The following is a 16,325-nucleotide window of genomic DNA, read 5'->3' as shown; positions in this document are numbered from 1 at the left end:
GCTTTAATCAGGGTAGAGCACGAGTGCTGGCTGCAGGGGGAGCTCAGTTACTTCAGGCTCAACCTCTCTCAGCCAGGGTTGCTGTGTAGGGAGTATCACAGATGCACTGACTGAGTTAGGTATCGGGGGTAGCTGTGTTCGTGTTGTTTTTGTGGATACAGACTGAGTCTGGTGGCACCTTAAAGACTAGCAGATTTATTCGGGCATAAGCTTTCGTGGGTAAAAAACCCCACTTCTTCAGATGCGTGCATGCTGACTTAGGGGAGCTCTCGGCTATGCCAGTCCTAGCAGGAGTCCCTGTGGACTGACTGAGGAAAAGGGGTGATCTCTCCTCTGGTCTAGTCCCAGCCTGTCCCAGCAAGAGTCCCGAGAAGGGACTGGTGTAATTGTGTAGCCATCATAGTCTAATGCTGTAGACTTGGCTTTTTCTACCGTATGTTATGAGATGCTGCGATCTCCCCGCCCAGCAGAGGCAGCTGATTATCAAGGACCAGTGACCCTACTGCTATGTGGATCTTCTCCTTTTATTTATCTATCTATCTATCTATCTATTGATTTTAACACCCTGCTCAGGTTTGCATGAGTTTGACTCGGTGCGCGACCCGGAGGTGAATGACTTCCGTGCAAAAATGCGACAGTTGTGTGAGGAGAAGGCGGCGAAGCGGCAGCAGCTGACCTGGATGGCCTGGATGGAGTACAGCTTTCCCTTGCAACTGGAGCCCTTGGCCAAAGGCCCCAGGACTGGCGCCCTTCGCGTCCCCAACAAGAACATCTTTGTCAACGTCAAGTTTGAGTCTGGCGGGGTAAAACCTGAGCTTCCTGTTATGTGTAAAGGGTTTGCGCGCTCAGTTCTGCATCCAGCTGTGGGATCAACCACCCATGGTTCCATCTGTTTGGGAGTTATCTTGACTCCTTGAGATTGAGATGTTTGGAAGGACTGTGTGTAAACCGGCCACCTCCCCACCAAACAACTGATTGATGGAAACGCTCCCCTTCCCAAATGGGGCTTTGCCCTCATCCTCTCTCAAAATTCTGCACTGCTGAAACAAATCCCCTTTTCTTTCGAAATAAGAGTCAAGTGGTCTCATGATCCCAGCCTGCTGCTTCCAGGCATTAGGCTGTCTCTGCCACGGAGCACCTGATAACTTCTCATTCCTTCCTGCTGCCCTCTGATAACCCCAGTCCTGGCATATTGGGCCCAGGCATTAAACAAAATTTCTAAGGAGGCACCCGCTCAACCTGAATGGAACCATCCATAAAACATAGCACTTGCCAAGCATTCATCCTGGCAGCCACCCCTGATTAGCAGGTATTGTCCCCCTTTTGTGCAGACTGAGGAAGTGGAGGCAGGAAGTTTTAAATGACGTGCTGAAGGCTGCAGAGGGAGTAGACGGCAGAACTTCAAATGGGACTCAGGAAGTTCCTGGCTCCCAGTCCTGTGTTGCACCACTGGACATGTCCCTCTCCACTCTGACCTCTGTTTGTAATGTGGATAATCACATTGCATCTGTAGCCTTCTCTTCATCCCTAGGTGCTTTTGGGGAATCTAGCTATCCCCTCTGGCATCCGGGGCTGCGGGACTCTCTCTGCGACTCCCGATACTAATTTCATCCCCTGCTCAGCTGGTATTTGACTGTACATGCTGTTCTGTTGGGATTGCAGGAGAGCTTCACCTTCCAGATCTCCCCCAAGGAATTCCCTGTCACGTTAATGAGCTATGCCATCAAGAAGCAAGCTACCGTTTTCCGCCACCAGACAGTGGAGAGCCCTGAGGATTATACTCTGCAGGTGAAAGGGAAATGTGAATATCTCTATGGGAACTACCCCCTGTACCAGTTCCAGGTGAGTCTCTTTCCTCCACCTACAGGTGAGCTCTTTCCCAAGCATACAGGAACTTTTTTCTCTCTGGGAGGCAGGAAAAGGTCCATGCTATTGTCGTCCATGTCCCTTATGTTGAGCTGGAAGTACACCCTAAAGGGACCCAGTCCGTTGTCCAGTTAACAAAGTGACCTGGATGCTGCCCCAATGGATGGCCCTCTGGTGGGGAGTCTATGAGCAGGCACCACGAAGATCATAAGGCTGGGCTCGCTCATGGAAGATGGGTGGAGAAAGTGTGACTTGATTGTGAGTCCATTTGGCATTGAGTGCTAATGAGCCAAACCCATCACTGGGTGTGAGCTTGTGTGTGTGTTGGGGGGGGGTTCTGAGGGGTGACTCCCTCCATCCCCTCTCCCCAGCCAGGATGTAGCTGCTGAACGTCAGGGTTGAACAGCGCCTCCCACTACTGGGAAGCAACACTGTCCCCCAAACGGCATCCCCTCTCCTGTGCTGTGACAAAAGTGGGCTCTCTGCTGTCCGGAGCAATGAATCCTTCCCGGCATCGTACCATAAACCCAGGCAGTCCGGTGCATATATGGGGGATGGGTTTGGGCACCTGGACCCACTCACTCTTGCAACTGCACTTTAGTCTTCAGGGTTCTTCGTGCCAGAGACGCCTCTTGGGAAAGATGTAGGTTTAGAAAGGAATTGGCAGCAGAACTTAGTTTTGGTGGCTGCTGGGTCACTTCCACATGCTGCCCTTCCTCTCCTTTCTGACCCAGCCCTGGTTCACCCCCATCGCTGCCCTCTCCACATCCTCGTGGCTTCTAGGCCGTCTGTTCTGCCATGATTACTCTGTTCTCTCTCTGCCCCTCCTCCCACCAGTACATCCGCAGCTGCCTGCACCATGGCCTGATGCCCCACCTGACGATGGTACACTTCTCTTCCATCATTGCTATGCGAGATGAGCAGACCAACTGCACTGCCCACACCCCGAAGATGGTTGCCAAGCCTCCGCCGCTCCCCAAGAAAAAGGTAACCATGCTAGCGCACTGGACACCCTTCTCTCCCTGCCCCCACCACTCTGACACACCCATTTGCTCCTTCTCTGTCTTTTCCACAATCAAATTGAGATGCTAGTGCCACCTGGAAGTGACTGCCCAGCAGGCAGAGTGACACCCTGGCTCCTTAATGCGGGAATCATAACAAGGCCAAAAGGGGGTAATTGGGGAGGCCCATCCCTCAGTTACATAAAGGACCTGCACAGAGACCCTCTACTTCTTCAAACGATGGTCCCTATATGTCCTCCAAACATGGTTGCGCATGTGCCTGAATCCAAAAGGTTTCCTAGCAGTGTCTGTTGACCCACATGTGTGTCATGCATCCCCACATGCTTGCAGCTGAGGGTATAATAGGTCGTGTGGGTCGAAGCCTCTCTAGTTCCCTCTTACGGCCACATGGCCTGCGTCGGCCCTGGTCCTTCGCGCTCTTAGTTTTTGCTAAGAGAGTGATTTCTGTCCGTTTGCCTATAGTTGTGTACAGTAGCTGCAGAGTTAGTAGTAGGTTGGTTAGTGCTAGTCATTCCCGTTTGGGGACTCCCTGCCCCCTCTCCTCGCTTGGGCACCAGGCCCACGTTCTGGGGTTTAAAAACTCTCTCTCCTGCCTGCATTCATTCTCTGTGAGCAGCAAGCACCGGAGGGGTCTTTATCACTGTGGTGAGGCTCATGTTGCGGCTCCTTGTTCCCTCTGCATGTCCTTCCTGCACTGGACCTGGGAAGCTTGGGAGCTCCGCCTCCGTTAAGTTCCTCCATGGAGGAAGCAATGAGGCCATTTGCTCGTTCGGATCCGGGACCATCGGAACCGCTGACACAGTGACCTTCACCGGCGGTGTGCGCCCCTTCCATTATTTCCCATGCCCCGGATCCAGCAATACCACCGGGGAAGGGCAGGCCCAGCCATGAGAGCAAGAAGCCCTCTCATGGGCACAAAAGTAGGTCCCCACAGCAGCCTGCTACTAAACGCAGCGTTTCCTCCCTGAGCCGCGCCTGGTTGGATGAGACGTTATGCGTGGAGACAACCACACCGACACCCAACCTTCCCCAGGGGCAGGGAAAAGCTCAGCGCAAACGGGGTCTGGTAGTACAGATGGCCACCCTAGTTCCCGCCCGTGCAGAGTGCTCACCAGCTCCTGAACCTCCTGAACCACCTGTCCCACCGCCACCTCTGTGGCACTTGGACAAGCCGGAGACGCTACCTGGCCCCTCGAGCATTTCCATGGGCACTTGTAGGACTCCCAGCTGCTCGGAGCCCCTCCTCTCCACCGTGGAATTGGTGCTGTCCTCCCCTCCCTCTTCGATCCTCTCCAGCCCCCCCTCGCCTGGGGGGGTCCCTGCTCCAGTGGACAAACCACTCCTGCTGCTCCTGGAATGACCCCCCGGTGGTGCCACCCTGCAGCCCACCTGTTTCACTGGTTCCCCCGCTGCTGGAACCATCCTCGGAGTCAGAGGAATTTTTGGTGTCGGGGCCTTCGTTCTCCCCCCACGTCACACCACAGCTTGGATTCGCGTCCCCGACTGCCTTATCCACCCGTGTATGATCCAGCAGCAAGAGTCTGGTACTAGTACCTGTGGGGCACCCCACACCCCACAGCGCCCTTTGCCTTGGCTGCACGGGGCACCCTGGAACACCTACCGCTAGGTCTCTCCGCCTTTCCAAACATCCTGTCACTCCACCCAGGCTCCTCCATCAGCACCCTTGAACACAGAGGAAGAGATGGATGTTGAGCTAGAACTGTCGGCTCCTCCGGTCCCCATGGCCACTTCCTCCTTCCCTGTCTCCGCCAGATGATCACCGGCAGTATCAGGACCTGCTCCAGTTGGTGGAAGAGGACCTGGGAATACTGCTGGAAGAGATTCAGGATCAGTAGCACCAGCTCCTGGACGTTCTCCAACCTCTGAAACCATCTATTAATGAGGCCTTCCTCCCGCAGCACCAACAGAAATCAACCCCTCCAGATTGGGCGGCGAAATGCATGGACCTCTTGGGGAGGAAAATGTATTCCCTGGAGATGCTGCAGTTCTGAAGAGTAAACTGTCAGACTCTGCTAGCCAAATTTGATTTTAATAATTATACGGGGCTAGCAGAGTTCTAGGACAAACTGCCATCAGACCAGGGGTTCTCAAGCGGGGTCATGACCCCTCAAGGGGTCACAAGGTGTTGCGATGGGGGTTGCGAGCTGTCTTCGCTGTCATAACAGCACAAATATGCTGCTACTTGGTGTGTCTCCCTACCTGGACGACTGGCTCCTTGTTGTGCTATCCTGACAAGAACTCACCTCTGCCATCCTCGCCCTTTGCACTCTCCTAATGTCTCTAGGTATTTGCATCACTGAGGAGAAGTCAGTGCTCGTACCTACACAGATGATACACTTTACTGGGGCACGGTTCTACTCCATCGTGGCATGAACCTTCCTTCCGGTGGACCACTTCATAATGCTGATGACTATAATTGCAGACCTGCATCACAAGCACATCTGCTGTTGTCTGTCTCTCCTTGGACATATGGCAATTTGTACCGCCATCATGCTACACTCACAACTGCACATGCGTTGCCTCCAGCTATGGCTCTTCTCTATCTGCAGACCCAACCAGGACCATTTGGACACCAGAGTCATTGTCCCCAAGACGGTTGTGGCCTCCCTCACGTGGTGGACCAACCCTTCCAAGGTCATGATTGGGACCCCCTTCATCCTTCCCACCCTGCAGGCAACCATCCCTTGCAGGTTGGGGAGCCTGTCTGAACCATCACACAGCACAGGGAATCTGGATGCCACGAGAGGCCAGGATTCGTACAAACGTGCTGGAACTGAGGGCAGTCCATTTTGCATGCCAGGCATTTCTTCCCATCATCGGGTCCTGCTCTCCAGCAACATCGCCGCAGTCTTGTACATCAACCAGCAGGATGGCGCCCGGTCTCTCACCCACTTCTCCAAGTCCATCCACCTTCAGAACTGGTGTATCAAACACCACATGATGCTCCAAGCCACATACCTCCCAGGCACCCAAAATGTCCTAGCAGATGCACTCAGCAGGACTCTCTACCTCTCCCATGAGTGGGAGTTACACAACGTCACATTCCGATACCTCTTCCACCAATGGGGCACCCCAAGGTGGGACCGCTTTGCCACTCATGAAACCCAAAAGCTGCCCCTTTATTGTTCCAGGGGAGGCATAGGGGAGGATTTGCAGGGTGACGTTCTTCTCTTCTCATGGATAGGTGACCTCTGCTACACCTTTCCCCTCATTCCCTTCCTCCCACAAGATCCAACGGGACCGAGCTACTGTAATATGCATAGCCCTGTTCTGGCCACACTGGTTCTGATTCACAGACCACCTCAGACTTTCCACCCGCACACCACTCCGCCTCCGAACACTCCCGGATCTCCTCACACAGGATTGGGGCCGGGTTCGGAACCCAAGCCTGCTTCACCTCATGGCCGGGTATTAGGACCACGAGGGTGGTTAGGGCTTGCTCCACTCTGGTGCGACACATCCTTAACCAAAGCAGGAGGGCGTCCACCAGGGCCTGCTACTAAGTTAAGTGGCAACGATTCACCTCATGGGCTCACTGCCATCACCACCCAGTGAATGCGATATCTATACCTTTCCTCCTCAACTGCCTTCTTGATCTCAAAATGTCAGGCCTTTCCCTCAGTTCTATACAAGTCCACTTGACAGTGCTCAGTGCCTCCCCCTTCTTCCCCACCTCCCCGTAGACAGCGGCTCCGTGTTTATACACCTTATCGCTGTCCATTTTCATGAAGGGTTTACTCAGTGCCTTCCTGCCAGTACTCAAGCCCCACCCCTTTGGGACCTTAATCTTGTTCTCTCTGCCCTCATGAACCCACCCTTCAAGCCGCTGGCAACATGTCCCTCTCCCAGCTCTCCATGAAGGTCATTTTCTTGGTCACCATCACCTCAGCTAGACGGGTCAGTGAACAGGCAGCCAGGATGGCAGATTCCCCCTCACACCGTATTCCACACAGATAAAGTTTCCTTATGGCTACACTCTAAATTCCTCCCAAAGGTAGTGTGGGAGTTCCACCTATATCAGTGCATTCACCTCTCTGTGTTCTGCCCCAAACCGTACGTCTCCCATGCGGACAGGGTCCTGCACTCCGTCGACATCCGCCGTGCCTTGGCGTCCTACCTCCACAGGACCAATGCCTCTCACGCATCGCCAAAACGGTTTGTAGCCATTGCCGACCAATCTAAGGGCCAATCCCTCTTCTCCCAACGAATCTCCAAATGGGTCTCCGGGTGCATCCGCGCATGCTACGACGCTACCCAACAGATGGAGTCACAGCACACTCTACACGAGCCTGCTTAGCGGACGTCTCCTGGCAAGACATCTGTCATGGAGCAACCTGGCGCTCTGTCCACATGTTCACCTCCCACTACTCAGTCACCCAAGTGGCAGCTGCGGATGCTGCTGTAAGCCGTGTTGTACTGCGGACTGCACTTCCTCTCATGTCTTTGCACCCATCTCCACGATGATCGTTGCTCGCTACTCACCTGTGTTTGGAATCCATATAAGGACCATCGCTCGAAGAAGAAGAGGAGGAGGAGGTTACTTACCTGTAAATGGAGGTTCTTTGAGATGTGTGGCCCTTACCTCTATTCCAGTACCCTTCCTCCAGCTGTTGTGATGCAGACTGGAATACCCAGTGGTAAGAGGGATACGAGAGAGGTGTTGACCCATACAACCTATTATACACTCGGCCATGAGCATGAGGGGACGCAGGACAAATGTGTGGGTCAGCGGACAACCTTGCGAACTCGGGTGTATGGCACGCATGTGCGCCCACGTTTGGAATACAAATAGGGCTACCACAGCTCATAGAACCTCTAGTTACAGGTAAGTAACCTCCTCTTTCCTATCAGAGATCCTGAGGTCAATATGGGAGTGACTCCCTATGCCCGCCCCAGGTCCACCTCTCCATCCCTATTCTCAGGGTTAATAGTTTGAGCACAGGACAGGGAGCCAGGAACTCCAGCATTCTAATTCCAGCTCTCACTCTGTCACTCTGGCTTTGGATTAATTCCATAATTTTTCTGAGCCAGATTCAGCCCTGGCATGAGCAGCGTCCACTGGCTGTCTTGCACAGTGGCTAGAGCACTGGACTGTGGTGCAGGAGAACTGGGTTCTATTCCTGGCTCAGCCTCTAACCAGCCAGGTGAGTCAGTTCACCTTTTTGTGCCCCAGTTCCCAATGGGGAAAATGATACTGAACATCTCCATAAAGACCTTTTCTGAAGAGCGCTATAGAAGTGCTAGGTATTACAGTTAAAGTGGGAGATCCACCCACTTACTCTGGCTGAATTTGGTCCTGAATCAGTTTCCCATCTCTAAGGTGGGTACAGTACATCCCAGGGGAGCATAGAGATTAGCTAAGTGGCGATGAGGGGCCCTGCTGCTGGGAGGGCACCAGCCTGTCTCCTGGCCACGGAGAATGCAGGTCGGTCTTCATTCTGGTCCATGTGCTGACTTAAGTTCTGTTCTCTCTGCCCTTTCTAGCCAACTCATGAGTCTCTCTGGTCCCTTCATCAGCCTTTTTACATTGAACTGGTGCAAGGCAGTAAGGTGAATGCAGATGAGAGGATGAAGGTAGGTGCGGGCTGGGTGTGGGTTGTTTGGTTTTTTGCATCTGGTTGCTTACCGCTTGTGTGAAAGATAGCAGGGATCAAAGACCTAAGATCACATGACCCCTTACCGCATTGTCCTTCATTCAGCTTTAGGGCGACCTCTAAAAAGTTTCACAACAGGAAGGAGAAGGGAACTTGTTAGCCAGCAGCTTGCTGAGCGAGTGGCAAATTCTTGGAAGCCTCAGCTGCAAGAGTTTCTGAGTACTGAGCCTAGCTACTCATCTGCGGTGATCTCACCTCAACAGAGATGCAGAAGTGCTGGAGACCAGCAAAGGAGGCGGAACTGGGGCTGTGTGAGGGGGGGGGAAGGGCAGAGGAACGGGGAGGTGGCCCCAGCATAGGGGAGCAATAGGGGGAATGGAGAGAAAATAGGCCCTGGGAAACAGAGGACTTGCTAACAGAATGGAGCAGGCAACAAATGGAGTGGGACCCCTGAGATTTGGCAAATGAAGATAAAGGAGGCAGAGAATGGTGCCTGAAGGTGTCACATGTAGACATTGTGGGCTCATAAGGCTCTTGCCTCGCTGAAAGTGGCTCCCAGTACACGCAGGGGATCCTGACTGGAGGTGATTTCTAGTACCTGGACGAACGTGCAGCAGGAGGGATGTGGCACAGGCTAGGAAGAGGTCTCTTTCCTGTTCTGTGATAGGGTCCAGGCAGGAGAGAGGAGAAGTGAGGGCTGATGCATTTACCCATATGGAGACTTGCAAATGCCAGAAATGCAGCTTCATATGCAGAGGCATTTCAAAGGGGATAACTAACCACCGGCGATGTGCTTTGCAGTTTGTTCTGCATCCACGCCAGTTCTACACATCCTCCCCAGTGCTATTAATTTGCTTCTCCTTGGCATAAGCTCATGTCCGTTTCTTGTTGGTTGCTTTCCCTACGGGGCATGGTCCAGTTTCCTCATCTGGGCCTGTCTAGCCTTTAGGCAGTTAAGATTTGTTAAATGTTCCCACCAATTGGTTTTACTGCTGTTGGATTTTAGTTTATAGTATTTTTGTATGTTTGGTCTAAGAACAATTCCAGCGTCATTTCTAGCGTTATTCCCATATTTAGGGGCTGGTGTGAAATGAGTGACTTGCTCTCAGTTATGTAGACGATATAGTTGTAGCCTTGACAGTCCCAGAAGGCCCTGTGTGGCTCTAAAGCTTCTCTCTTTCCCTCTCTCTCTCTCTCTCCGACAGAAGTTGGTCCAGTAAGAGAGAGTACCTCACTCACCTGGGTCTCTGTCAAGGCAGTAATGTCTTATGACAAGGGGTACGCTTTTCATAAGGGCCTAAATCCCATTTTCAAAAGTAGGCTCCTAAGTCACTTGGCCCTTTTGATAATTTTACCTAGCAAGACCACACCAGAAAAAAACCCGATAACAGCAATTTGCATCTGTGTTGGCAGGCTCAGCAGAAAGGCCAATGACTCACTGGAGCGTGGAGATTCAAGGGAGGGCTAGTCAGACGTGTCTAAGTGATTTAGGAGCACAATTCCCTGTTGACTTGCGCTGGGAATTGTGTTTCTAAATTACCCAGGTGCTTCTGAAAATTCCAACCTATGGCAATTAAGTGCCCAACTCCCACTGAATTTCAGTGCTCCTAAGAAAATAACCTAAATTTCCCTATAGAGTAGAGACTCTCTGGGTCCTGGGTAAGGCACACTGGCAAAGGACAGCTTGTACCACTGTTGCCCATGTGGTACCTGTCCTGGGATTAACAGGATTTAATTCTCCAGGGCTGTTGATCTGATGCCTTTTACCAGCACTGAATTGACACGCCAGGGTTCCAAACATTACATATATGTGGGCAGAATGTGCTTTCTAGCAAGGGTGATCGCAGTCATCTTATCCAACACGCTGGGAATTGAACTGGTGACCTCCAGAGAGAGAGACATGAGTTTCTACAGCTTAAGCTAAATAGTCAGGCTCAGTAGCCAAGCCTGTAACAGACTCATCTCTGTTGATCGGGCACAGAAAGGGACCTGTAGTACAAGCTTACTAGTGGATTAAATGAGCACTTTGCAATCATTAATTAAATCTGACAACCCACATGTGAGGTAGGAAGAGATCATATTAATTGTATAGATCAGTACACTGACACACAGAGAAGTTAAGGGACTTGACCAAGGGCTCGCAGAGAGACAGTGGCAAAAGATAGGAATAGCACCCAGGAGTCATGGCTCCCAGTTCTGGCCCTATTCTAACTGCGTCCCCAAGTGAAGAGCTCAGGACATTGTGATCCCAATGCACTCTTCTCTCTCAGTTGGTGGTACAGGCAGGCCTTTACCATGGCAACGAGATGCTCTGCAAGATGGTATCGAGCGCCGAGGTGAATGTGTGTTCGGAGCCGGTGTGGAAACAGAGGCTGGATTTTGACATTAGCATCTGTGACCTGCCCCGCATGGCACGACTCTGCTTCGCCCTCTACGCTGTCATCGAGAAGGCCAAGAAGGCACGATCCACCAAGAAGAAATCCAAGAAAGCTGTAAGTGAGGCCCAGGAGGGGTTGGGGTGGGTGCTGGGCCAGTCTCACCAGCTCCGTATGGCAGCGGAAGCAGCATTGAGCTAAACACTTAGGACTCTTGCTGTTCAAAGAGGGAACTTCAGCCAATAGAAAAGCTGCTGCCATGAAGGGCTGTCCCATTGCAACTGCTCCAAGGGGAGCAGGAAATTGGGGAATGGCTGCCATTATGATGGAGCTGTTCCATTGTAACTGCTCTGGGGAGGGAGGGGAGAGGAAATTCAGTAACTTACTCCATATTTAACTGCAAAGAAAGGGGAATTATTTTCATTTCCCTTTCTCTGCATTCCAGGGCTTCCTCATTTGTAGCTGAGGTTAAAAGTCATTATATGATGGCTCTTCTCTATAGTAATGTCTTTCATGCAAACCCTGTGCACAGCTAGTTTACCGCCAAGGGAGTGGGGGAAGAGAACAAACTCTGTAAGGAACTAGTTTACAGCCCAGGGGGCGTGAGAACAAACCCTGTGCAGAGCTATTTTACAGCCAAGCGGAGGAGAGAACAAGAGGAATAAGCAGGGAGCAGAAAAGATGTGTTTTCAGGTGACATTTGAAATGGGTTGGACAGGCAGGGAAGCACAGACACATTTAGGGAGGCTGTTTGGTGCAAGCAACAGAAGGGAAGGCCCATGGTGCTCATATTCACTTTGCGAGCTCCTTTTGTTCTCATACCTTCATCGCCTGCACCCCAAAATGACCCTCCTGTGATCCCATCTCTCAGAATCCTCTGTCTGCCATATTCAAGGGTGCATTATGCTATTTCGGCCCCAAGTGAGAAGACACAGGGTAATGTCTGTTGTCCCACATGAGGCCAAGTGTAGCATTGTACAGCCAGTGTACAGGAATGCGATAATTTTAATTCATAATATTATAGATCCAAAAGCATATTCTCTGCACCCAGGAATTGCACATTCCCTGGTACTATCTAGTCAGTAAACTTAATCCCTCCAGCTCTTTCCCTTTGGAAAGTTTTTTTTAACGACCCCCGAAGGGCAAGAAACACTTTCATTTCCACGCAAATGCTTTGATTCTGTACAAAAGTTTGCAACCTCCTTGAAAACATAGGCACAGTCCCAAAGCTGAGAACCAGAGGCATGCAGGGTTCATCAGGCTGCCTTTGCAAGAGGATCGAAAAGCAGAGGGTTGATGCTGTTTGATCATAAGGTCTTACTGATGCCCCAGTCCTGCAAGTGCCTCCTGGCAGATGGGACCCCTGTGCTTGCACAGAGCCATGTTGGCATTGATGGGGCTTCTTGTGGGCAGAATGAATTGATGCTAACAGCGTTCCGTGCAGGTGTCCCATTTGCATGGAGGCCTGAGACTGAAGCACTTTGAAGGAGAGACTGTTTTTTTTTAAGTGGGGGAACCAATGCCTAGCACAGTGGAGCCCCGATCCCTGACTGAGGCCTCTGGGTGCTACCTCAGTACAAATAAAACCTGAGAGTCATTCAAATGCTGCAGTTCTGTGGATGTTCAAGAGGCAATATTCATCTTTAAGGCCATTGGGAAGAAATCTGGGCAGTTGGGTTAACTTAAATAACTCCAGTTTGGTTTGTTAAGTGCCAATGTTGACACAAGTACGAAATGATATAAACTGTCCATCAACAAGTTTAGGCTTGAAATTGGCAAAGGTTTCTAACCATCAGAGGAGTGAAGTTCTGAAACAGCCTTCCAAGGGGAGGAGTGGGAGCAAAAGCCTAACTGGCTTCAAGGCTGAGCTTGATAAATTTATGGAGGGGATGGGATGATGAGACTGCGTACGATGGCATGTAGTTAATCTGCAACTGCTAGCAGCAGATATCTCCAAAGGCCGGTGATGGGACACTAGATATGGGGGGCTCTGAATTACTGCAGAGAATTCTTTCCCAGGTGTCTGGTTGGTGAGTCTTGCTCTCATGCTCAGGCTCTAACTGATCACCATATTTGGGGTCAGGAAGGAATTTTCCCCTTGGTCAGATTGGCAGAGGCCCTGAGGTTTTTTTTTGCTTTCTTCTGCAGCATGGGGCACAGGTCACATGCAGGATTATACTAGTGTAAATGGTGGATTCTCTGTAACTCGAAGTCTTTAAAGCATGATTTGAGGACTTCAGAAACTCAGCCAGAGGTTAGGGGTCTATTACAGAAGTGGATGGGCGAGATTCTGTGGCCTGTGATATGCAGGAGGGCAGACTAGATGATCACGATGGTCCCTTCTGACCTTAAAGACTATGAGTCTGAGCTGAATTGTTAGAGGCTCTTACCCATGTGCTTGTCCTGGTGATAGAAGGGAACCGGACTTTAGTGAGAGACTGCTGGTATCGGGAGGATGGGGCTTTGAATAGGCAGATTTGCCTGTGCATTTAGGTTGGGCTTTTCAAAGAAGTCCTTTAGGAGCCCAAATTTCATAGAATCGTAGGAGTGGAAGGGACCTTGAGAGGTCATCTAGTCCAGTCCCTTGCAGTCATAGCAGGACTAAGTAATAGCTAGGCCATCGCTGAAATTCAGTGGGAATTGTATGCCCAATTTCTTTAAATTCTTTTGAAACTCCCAGCCTTATACCACAATCTTTCCTGTTGTCTAGCATGGTCCCTGGTCAGCCTCTTGCTTGCTAATAGCATTGTAACTGTTCTGAGATGCGATGCATGAACTAGCTGGAGAGCGCCGTTGGTCTCTCTGGACTGTCCAGAAGCAGGAAGGTGAGGTTGAATCACTTACTACCAAGAAAAGAGGCGAACCTGCGTGCTTACAGGAATGAGTCAGATTACTAGTGTTTTTCTGGTTTGTTCTCTTTCCTCTTTGAGTCATGCCAAAGCTATTTCTGCCCTTACATAGAAGATGTTGAGTCATTGCTTTCTGGACCTTATCCACTAAGTATCTCACTTTGTGCTTTGGCAGCCTCCACCATGTGTTTTGATAGGGACTTTTGTTGTTGTTTGGCTTCTCATTGTGGCCTAGAAGCTAATGTTGCAAACGTGATCATGCTGAAGTTACCCAGAGTCTGACTAAATCAACAAAGGGGCTTGGAGATTGTGAGAGGTCAGTCAGAAGTGTTTCATGTTTAGTACTCTAGGGAAACAGCTGACTTCCCCGCCGCTCCCATGAATTAAAAATCCCTTTGCCAGGACTGCTAGAGAAGCCTTAGTGTTTTCTTGAGAACGTGTCAGTGGAAGGATGTAAAGGGCTTATCATGGCTCCTTTTAAATCTGATAGATGCCCCCTTTGTGTGTGTGCGCACATTTGCACTGAAATGTCCCTTTCAGGCTGTGCTGATAATTTCATCTAAGATCTCTCCCCAGCTACCCTCTTGGGAGATGAGTTTCTGTGTGTGTTTTCTCTTTAAACCATGGAGGCTTCTGACAAGTCTTGCTTAATGCTGGTTCTGCCACACTGACCAAACTGTTTTGTTGAAGTATTGAGTGCAAACAAACTCCGCTTGCCAGTGGAGTTCCAAGAAGGCAGTGTAGTCTAATGGGAAGAGCAGCAGACTGCGAGTCTAGGGGAGATGGGCTTTATTATTGGTTCTGCCACCATCTCTGTTCTGATTTCTCCTATCGGTAAAATGAGGTTATTTATACTTTGCCACCTTTTGCAAAGTGCTTTGAGATCTGTGGGTGGAAAGTGCTAATTGTTATACTAAAGGATCAGCAATCTATCCCTTCCCCCTTTATTAAACAATAACAATCCCCCTCTCCCCCTTGATCAGATATACCTGGCTTTATCTGCACAACTTGGTTTCTGAATCCATATTTACTGAATTGGTCCCTGTATTAAAGTGTCTTGGAGGGAACTGTAGAAATATACAAAGTAGCCAAGTGTAATGGTAAGACATGCCAGCAGATCAAGGGATGTGATCGTTCCCCTCTATTCGTCATTGGTGAGGCCTCATCTGGAGTGCTGTGTCCAGTTTTGGGCCCCACACTACAAGAAGGATGTGGAAAAATTGGAAAACGTCCAGCGGAGGGCAACAAAAACGATTAGGGGACTGGAACCCATGACTTATGAGGAGAGGCTGAGGGAACTGGGATTGTTTAGTCTGCGGAAGAGAAGAATGAGGGGGGATTTGATAGCTGCTTTCAACTGCCTGAAAGGGCATTCCAAAGAGGATGGCTCTAGACTGTTCTCTGTGGTAGCTGATGACAGAACGAGGAGTAATGGTCTCAAGTTGCAGTGGGGGAGGTTTAGGTTGGATATTAGGAAAAACTTTTTCACTAGGAGGGTGGTGAAGCACTGGAATGCGTTACCTAGGGAGGTGGTAGAATCTCCTTCCTTTGAAGTTCTTAAGGTCAGGCTTGACAAAGCCCTGGCTGGGATGATTTAGTTGGGGATTGGTCCTGCTTTGAGCAGGGGGTGGGACTAGATGACCTCCTGAGGTCCCTTCCAACCCTGATATTCTATGATAACCCCTACTCTAAAGTCCTTGCCATGTGTGATCACTTCCCACAAGTGTAGGCATTTCAGTCCCGTCCGTGTGGCCAAATTCCAACTCCAGTAACTACATTCTGCCTTCTTAAATTCCCCCTGCAGTTTCAAGTGGGTACAGTGCTCTTCTTGCCCTAACTGAAGCATAATGATCTACTTGCTGTTGAAAAGCTGCTGGTTCCACCCCAGGGGTGGGTGCAATGGGTACTATATAGTGTTGGGTGTAATTTTACCTGCTCCAGGTGCTGGATGTGGAGATTTTTAGGGCTCTTGGGGGGCGGGGTTATTTCTTGATATTTGAGGGGGGGCTGTTTTGCTCTTGCTCCCTTGCTAACCCTCTCCTCTTCCCATCAGCCAGCTCCTGGCACCACACCTGGTTCAATCTCCCTGTTCCCCTTGCAGGACTGCCCAATAGCCTGGGTGAATGTCATGCTCTTTGACTACAAGGACCAGCTGAAAACAGGAGAGTGCTGCCTGCATATGTGGTCGTCATTTCCAGGTACCAGGAACTACAGCTCTGGTCTCCTCCATCGGAGTGGGGACGGAGCACAGGAAGGGCAAGGGCGGCATCTCCTATTAGCAGCACAGAAGGAGCAAGAATTCTTGTATTTTACTGACACTGTCTGCCCGCTGGTGGGACTGTTATTAAGTCTCTGTGTTACAGTAGCACCTAGAGGCCCCACCCAGATCAGGGCCCCTCGTGCTGCGCGCTGGGTGCACATGTCATGAGAGACAGACTCTGCCCAGAGTGGCTCACAAGCTAGAGAGACAAGACACAGCAGGCTGGGAGGGGAAACAGGGCACCGAGAACTGAGGAGACATGCCCTAGGCCAGACAGCAGGTCAGTGACAGAGCTGAGAATAGAACTTGGATCTCCTGAGTCTCAGTCCAGTGCCCTG

General features: G+C 50.8%; 1 protein-coding gene across 1 annotated transcript in view; it reads left to right on the top strand.

The window, feature by feature from the left end:
- PIK3CD (phosphatidylinositol-4,5-bisphosphate 3-kinase catalytic subunit delta) overlaps positions 1–16,325 on the top strand; it is a 51,131-nt gene that overhangs the window by 17,427 nt on the left and 17,379 nt on the right. Inside the window, exons 4-9 of the mRNA XM_084651581.1 lie at positions 574–803; positions 1,663–1,842; positions 2,704–2,853; positions 8,394–8,483; positions 10,774–10,995; positions 15,829–15,925. Coding sequence (XP_084507707.1) covers positions 574–803; positions 1,663–1,842; positions 2,704–2,853; positions 8,394–8,483; positions 10,774–10,995; positions 15,829–15,925 — 969 coding nt within the window. The remainder of the gene's footprint in view (positions 1–573; positions 804–1,662; positions 1,843–2,703; positions 2,854–8,393; positions 8,484–10,773; positions 10,996–15,828; positions 15,926–16,325) is intronic.

The sequence above is a fragment of the Lepidochelys olivacea genome, assembly GCF_965140295.1.
Source record: "Lepidochelys olivacea isolate rLepOli2 genome assembly, chromosome: 18".
Taxonomy (NCBI): domain Eukaryota; kingdom Metazoa; phylum Chordata; order Testudines; family Cheloniidae; genus Lepidochelys; species Lepidochelys olivacea.
The sequence above is the reverse complement of the archived record's forward strand: the minus strand, read 5'-3'. Positions and strand labels throughout refer to the sequence as shown.